At 49.1% G+C, this 7,705-nt stretch overlaps 1 protein-coding gene across 1 annotated transcript; it reads right to left on the bottom strand.

Moving 5' to 3' along the window:
• Nucleotides 1-1,855: 1,855 nt before the first annotated feature.
• On the bottom strand, nt 1,856-6,825 carry CCDC198 (coiled-coil domain containing 198; the record flags this gene model as incomplete). Its single annotated transcript, XM_084270687.1, has 5 exons — nt 1,856-2,100; nt 4,158-4,323; nt 4,719-4,817; nt 5,471-5,555; nt 6,815-6,825. The coding sequence occupies 5 exons, from the start codon at nt 6,823-6,825 to the stop codon at nt 1,856-1,858; spliced, it is 606 nt and encodes a 201-aa protein (XP_084126813.1).
• Nucleotides 6,826-7,705: the final 880 nt, after the last annotated feature.

Raw genomic sequence — 7,705 nt, forward strand, 5'->3', positions numbered from 1 at the left:
AAACTGAGTCAGCCATGGGTGTCTAATTCCTCTAAATATGCGTCAAAATACGTCTCCTCTTCTTTTTCTGGCTATGTAGGAATCACAGAATCAGGTTGGAAGAGAGCCTTTAGATCACAGAGTCCAACCACAGCCTAACCCTGCCCAGCCACCTCTAGATCATGTCCTTGAACACTTCATCTACACATCTTTTAAATCACTCCAGGGATGGTGACTCCACCACCTCCCTGGGCAGCCTGTCCCAGCGCCTGACAACCCTTTCAGTACAGAAATTCTTCCTGCTCTCTGACCTAAATCTCCCCTGGGCAATTTTAAGCCATTTCCTCCTGTCCGATCGCTTGTCACCCGAGAGAAGAGACCAACCCTGACATCTCTGCACCCACCTTGCAGGAAGTTGTAGAGAGTGATGAGGTCTCCCCTCAGCCTCCTTCCCTCAAGACTGAAAAGCCCCAGCTCCCTCAGCTGCTCCTCACAGGACTTGTGCTCCAGACCCTTCACCAGCTTTGTCACTCTCCTCTGGACACACTCCAGCACCTCAACATCCTTCCTGCAGTGAGGGGCCCAAAAGTGGACACAGCACTTGAGGTGCAGCCTCCCCAGAGCTGAGTACAATGGAACTATCACTTCCCTACTCCTGCTGGTCACACTATTCCTAATACAGGCCAGGATGTCGTTAGCCTTCTTGGCCATCCGGGCACACTGCTGGCTCATGTTCAGCCAGCTGTCAACTAACACCCCCAGGTCCTTCTCCCCCAGGGACCTCTCCAGCCACCCTGCCCCAAGCCTGAGGATTCACGTCTTCCACCACGACGATGCACCTTTGCTGCGGTGGCCTTTATGGACCTACAAAGACAACCAGGTAGGAGACAGGAGAACTACATGAAGTTCTCTTTCAGGTAACAGATGATTTTATAGGGAAATGGAGATAATTTTATGAAAAAAAAAAAAATTACAGTTTAGGAGAGATGGAAATTGCATGGATCTCTTTGATAGCTCTGGTACCCTTCATACAACCATCTTCTTCAATATACTTGTAAATATACTTCCTCAATGTACTTGTAAATGCCATATTGCAACAGGACAGCCTGACCAAATTCCTGGTGGGTGCAGCAGCCTCGACCAGCGCACGGCACCACCAGAGATGTGTCTGAGGGAGATGCTGGGGATCCCTCAGTTTCCTTCCACTTGCTGTGCAGCACCAAAACCTGACCAGAGAAGGCAAGTGAATGAAAGCCAGCTTTGTTAGAAGTTTAACCATAAAACTGGAGGTTTGTACTGAAGAAATTATATGTATTTCAGTGTATTCAGGGCAGGGAAGGACAGGAAATTTAAAAAAAGAATATTAAAAAAAAAGGCTTTTTAGAAATACCAGAATGTTTATTTTAAAGATTTCCTTAATGAATGGTTTTACCTTGCATGTTGAACTGGGTTTCTGTGGTTTAGAAAAGAATGTAAGTTCAAAAACTAGTTAAACAGAACGGTCGAGTAACACGAAGACAAGCAAAACATTTCATTTCAGTTGGAACTTTATATTTGAGGTTAACCCAGGATATTTTCCAGCTCCTGCTTGGTTTGTCTGCCAGCCTTCTCCTCCCTCTCCCCCTACTTCATTGTCCAAGACATTTTTTTCCCCCAGATATTCTGATTCAGCCACATAGCCCAAGCAGTCGTTATTCACTCCACACCAGTGATGTCCTTACTTCCAGCTGTCCTTTCCACTGGACTGTGCTCCCAGAAATGCTGCTTACTGTCGTGTCTCTACCCCCAGTCCTTCCAGCCTTGAGAGAAGAGGGGGGTGTTTCAGCCCCACCGGACTTGCTTCTTCAGCACATCCTTTTCACCCCAACCTATGCCACTAGAAATCCTTATCAAAGAAGTCATTGAAGAGAGAAACTCCCTCTGTCTTGGTTCTCACCAGAGTAGGTTTGCAGGAAATCTTCTCTTCCCTTTCCCACTCCTCAGAGCCTGTGCTGGAGGTGTCCCAGAACAGATCCCTGGTCCGTGACTCCTTGCAGAACCACAGGTCAACCTTCCTGCTCTTGCCTGGAGAAAATTCAGCCCCATCACGCTGCCTGAAGAGTCTTCCACCCCATGTGTTTCCTTGGGGAGAGGGGAGAATAAAAAAGGTCATAATTTTGCGGAGCTGCATGCCCAGTCCCTGACAGTTTGACTGGAAAGGGCAGCTGAAGGCATGTAGAGAAGATCAGGGCTGGGCCAGGCAAGGTATAATATGCTCAGGATTATATTTGGTAAAATTACATACTCTGGCACGATGCAGCATGATTTTATCCCCAAGCAGAAGAGAGCTGAGGTGAAAAAACACGAGGTGATAGCAGCAGCCAAGTCTGTTCCCTGTTCTCCTGGTGGAAGTTCACCAGCAGACACGTTTTTCACTGATGGAAGCATTTCTACCCTCACTGATACAACCTTCCAGCCCGTGCTGAAGGTTGTCATGAGCAAGCAAAGCAGAAAAGGGCTTGTGCTTTGGGGATATCAGTGGGAAGTGGCGGATGAGATTCACTTCTGTTTCCCTTTTATTAGGTCACCCCCTGCGTCCTGGTGCCTTCAAACCCTCGCTGCTCCCCCAGCCCTGCACTGACGAGTGCCCCACAGCTCAGATCAGAGTCACAGCCTGATCCAGAACAATGCAGGTCAGCCCTCCAGATTTATGCTACATCTATTCCTGCTGCTCTCCCACCCTCAAGGCATGTGGGGGAATGAAAAGCCCCCACTCAGTGTTTACTGGCACCGCTGGGACACAGACCGTGCCGCTCTCCCTCGTGGGCTGTGGCAGGGAGACATGCCCAAGAGAGGCTGAGATCTGTCGCTGTTAAATGATTTTTACCTGATGTGTTTTCAGATGTCTTTTCAGCCATGGTTGGAAACCATCTATACCAGGAACATCTCACCTTAATTACACATCACCCAGAGGGATGCAAATCTGCAATGGAAATTGCCTGGCTCTAGGCAGTGGGAAGTGGTTTCCATATAAAACTAATCCTAAAACACATGTAACCTCAGCGACTACAACATTTACCCCATTGTCATTTAAGGATGGGCAGGAGTCCAGAGGCTACATGGTGCATATGAACACAACATCGTAGTGGACCATGAAGCTGGGAACAAATTTATGGCATCTGTTGCTCAAGCAGCTCATTCTCTATCTCTTGCTTGGGCCTCCTCAGCAAGGACTGTTGCTCTTATCCTTCAAGCTGTTCAGCAGCATCCCTCCTGCTGAGCCCCATTGCAGCTTCCCAATGTGCCCAAGACTGCTCTCCCAAAGAAGAATCACTGCAAGGTTCAGCACCCCAAAATGCACCCTCCTTCAGTCCTTCATGCATGTCAAGGGGGAGAGATGAGGTTGACCGTTCTCCAAAAAAAACAGCCTCACAAGGTCCCTGAGAAAAACCAGCAATCTCAAATCATCCATGTTTCCCTTTTGCCACAACAGAACACCACACTCCCTTTCTCCAGAGAAAACAAATCTGAGATACACCCAGCCTGATGCAGTAGAACAGCCCTTTTGAAGCCCACCCTGCTTGACCTCAGCTGAAGATTTGAGCTGGTCATTCGCATCACATATCCTGGTGTATTTTGCTGGGGACCCATGCAGTTGTGTATCCCCCAATGACCACCCCTACCAGTGGTTCAGCCCTGTGCTCCCTCCAGGAGGGGACAAGCTCTAGCACTGCACGGGCAATCGTTGGGTTAGCATGGAGCTAGGGCTTGTCTTCAGCTCCCCAGCTGAGGGTGGATGTGTGTTGTAGTAGAGTCTCTACCAGAGTAACTCATGTTTCATGCTTGAAGGAAAGCTGGCAAGGGGCGTTTTAATTAGTGACTGCCAATTAGGAACTTGGCCCTGAGGAATTTCACCTTGTGCCCCTGTGGCTATTCCATGGTTCTTTGTTCAGAGCTAAGCAGGTCTGTTTGGATGCTATCAGAGAAGCAGCTCAGAGACCTGCATCCTACTCTGAGGCACCCTAACGCTCTGCCTTACGACCACATCTCACAGCCTTTCCCACCCCCCAGTCTTCAGAACTCACACTGTGTCACAGCAGGAGATAGAGTGGTGGAAGAAGCTTCCATAGGAAAACTTCTCTGATGACATTTAAGAGGCTGCTGAGTTTTACATCTCCCTGGAAAATTATTCCTCTTACCACGGTCGTCTCCATGAAAACGCTGATTGTGCTCAGCAGGGATGAGGTCTTGGCTTTCGGCGCTGTCTCCTCTCTGGAGAGTGTCAAGGGCTTTCTTTGGGCTGAATTCCTTGATTTTTTGTTTATTGATTTTTGCCTCCCTGTGGAGATTTCGCTTCAGCTCTGCCTGGGTTTGCAAACTAGTTGTCAACACAAGCAGCAGAGGAGCAAACACGTTTTAACAGCTCAACGCGGCGTATCATTAGGGAGCTGGGGCTGGAAATAATTATGCAGCCAAGTAGCTTAGCCAGGGCAAACGGTATTTGCCAGACTGAATATGTGAAAGAATATGACCAGGATGGAGATATTTTGGTTTCTCCATGGGCCATGGCAAATTGAGAGCAAAGTGTTGCAAAAATCAGAAGTAAATACTGATCAAGGGGACAAAACACCAGGAAAGCTCCGTTTGCTCTTCCCAGGAATAAGCTTTAAGCCTCTTGGTCCGTGGGAGAGACACTAGGGATGAGCAGATCCCAGTCCAAAGGGGGAAACCCCAGCCTTTCCCCAAAACCTCAGCATTACCTCTCTGCACCTTTGGGTCAAATCCAGCATCTGCAGCTTGTGCAAGTGCTGCCTTTTGCCAGGAAGGTGTCTCAGGCTCTGCCCCTTCTTCTCCAGAGCCTAGGAGGTGTTTAAAAACATAAATAAATCCACCTGCACTTTCTGAAAGAGGAAGGAAGAGCCTCCAGCTCACAGACCCACACCCGGCCCCTCAGGTGCTCCCCGGATAAAGGCAGCAAGCATCTCCCTGTGTTGCCAGCTTGCAGGAATTTAGCACAGGTTTCCACTGTGCTTGCAGATTCTCTTACAGCTCTGGGGCATGATGGGAGAAAAAAGAATAATAATCTCAATTAAAACAATGTATACATGCTTCGAGGTGTTACTGCTTTGATTTGGCTGCAAGAGGATACCCTCATGCTCCCGAGGGAGGAACAGCTTTCACACGTGTGAGGTTGCCAGGGATATTCATGGCACACTGACTGCAGGCGATGGGTGGTCAAGCTGCTCAGCTGCTTTTAAAAAGCAGCCTTCAAGCCTTTAGCCTTAAAAATATCCAAGGTGTTGGGTTAGTGGCTCTGCCTCATAAAGGGAATTCAGGAACTTTCCCTTTATTTTGTATCCTCTCACCCATGTAGTGATGTTCTCTCCAGCTCCTGGGCTCAGCCAGGGATGGGGGTGCAGTCAGTGTCCAGCACCAGCCCCTTGGAGTACCCAAACTGTGAGAGCCTGTGGCCTGCAATGACCCATGTGTGGAGCTCAACACTTGCCCTTACCTTTGTTTTTGGGGTTGCAGCCACTTCTTGCTGACTCCAGGGCTTTGCAGGAGCAATGGCTTGCAGAGGGCCAGCAGGTTCAAGCCTTTATAAGTACAATATTTATAATAATAGGATCACAGACTCACAGACTGGTTTGGGCTGGAAAGGCAGGGACACCCCCACCAGCCCAGGGTGCCTGAAGCCCAATCCAACCTGGCCTTAAATACGGCCAGGGATCCAGAGGCAGCCCCAGCTTCTCTGGGCACCCTGTGCCAGGGCCTCCCCCATCCCCAGGAAGGATTTCTGCCTTCCAGCCCCTCTCCAGCTGCCCTCCTGCAGCTGAAGGCCATTCCCCTGGACCTGGCCCTCCCTGCTCTTGGACCCAGCCCCTCTCCAGCTTTCCTGGAGCCCCTCAAGGGACTGGAAGGGGTTTGGAGCTCTCCCCAGAAGCAGCCTTCCCTTCTCCAGGCTGAGCAATCTCATCTCGGCCTGGCTCCAGAGCAGAGGGCCTCCAGCCCTTGGACCATCTCCATGGCCTCCTCTGGACTCATTCCAAGCCTGTCTTGTCTTGGGGACCTCAGAACTGGATGCAGCACTGAAGGGGGGTCTCCCCAAAAAAGAGAGGCAAACCCCCCTCCCTCGACCTGCTGCTCACACTGCTTTTGATGCAGCCCAGGACACAGGTGGCTTTCTGGGCTGCAAGCACACATTGCTGGGTCATGTTGAGGTTCTCATCCCCCAACTCACCCCCCAATCCTCCTCAGGGCTGCTCACAATCCTTTCTCCACTCAGCCTGTAGTTATGCTTGGGATTGTCCTGACCCATGGCAGGGCCTTGATTTTAGCCTTATTGAACTTCATGAGGTCTGCACAGGCCCACATTTCCAGCCTGTCCATGTACCTTTAGATCCCTCCAGCATCTCAACACACCACACAACTTGGTGTCATTCAGCATTGCTTGTTCCACACAACCATAAAATCTGATATGAAACTACCTTAACAATTTTCAGGCTCCAATTCTGTCCTAGCTGCTTGGATACAGAAGGGAGATTGACATCTCTAGTAGATGCTTAGGGAGATGAACATCTCCTTTGGTGCTTCAGGAGTGGACAAAACTGGGGCAACCTCCTGCATTAGAGTCAAAGTAGCAAAAACCCTGTTTGACAATAGTTTCATCCCTGTAGGTGTTTTTCTTTGAGTCTCAACAGTTCCCAAGGCTCCAGCCAAGACCAGAGTGAAGACAAACCCCAGATTGCTCCATGCTGAAGCTGAAGCATTGAGAGGTATGATAAGTCTCTTAACAGGTCATACTAGGGCAGATCCCAGATGCCTGAGACCTACAGCACTATTCCCTCCATCCAACCCATTGTTCATGTTGGCCTGAGTACAACCTTTCTCTGCAGGACTGTGCATGGTACAATGTCTCTTTCCCAGTGACTAATGGAAGTGGGCAGAGATTTCCTTTACAGACTGCTCTGAGCATTTTTTTAATTTATCTTAAGGATCTAAGCTGTCTCCTTAAATTGTGCCAAGTTACTAGGTTGTACTGGGTCATCTCACGGCTTGAAATTGCCAGGGTCACCTTCTAGGATGGGAGTTCAGACCAGCTTCCATAAAGGTAAAGTGGAGCATCATCCAGACTTCATCAGTAAGGCCTAGCTTATCCTTTATGTGGGACATCAGTAATGTCTTGACTATGAACTAGAGTCCCCTCTGAATTGTGCCACGTCTCTGGCTGTCTGTACTGAACTGCTGCCAAAGCCTGAGCTGGAACTTCGAAGCATCCTGTAGGTCCATGTAATAATGCAGGAGAAAAGAAGCAGCAGCATGTAAAGGAGACAACCCCCATGAGTTCCAAACACTAAGCTCACATGTCTTTTGACATCAAAAAATCCCCACAAACTGAATATGAAGCATAAAAAATGGCACTAGATGGCAGCATGTGACACCACAAACTGCAGTCCGGGCTGTGCATCACTCCTAGATGCCACCAAGGCAGTCAGCAGGTGGTGGCTGAAGGCAAATAAACTATGGGTGGGGAAGCCGAGTTTCAGGATTTTGGTTAAAGCTGTGTTCCAGGCTGGAAAATTGACTCTTTTCTTCTGTGAACCTCAGGGGATTTTTCTCTGGAAATACCAAAAATCCTCTAAAAGCCCTTGAGAAGGCCATGTCATGCTGCTCTGCTGTCCTTGAAAACATTCCCCCCAGGGAAAAAGGCTTTTGCTGGTGCTGTTTACACTCCAGAACTGCAACC

Source organism: Gallinula chloropus (genome assembly GCF_964237585.1).
Source record: "Gallinula chloropus genome assembly, chromosome: 14".
Classification (NCBI taxonomy): Eukaryota; Metazoa; Chordata; class Aves; order Gruiformes; family Rallidae; genus Gallinula; species Gallinula chloropus.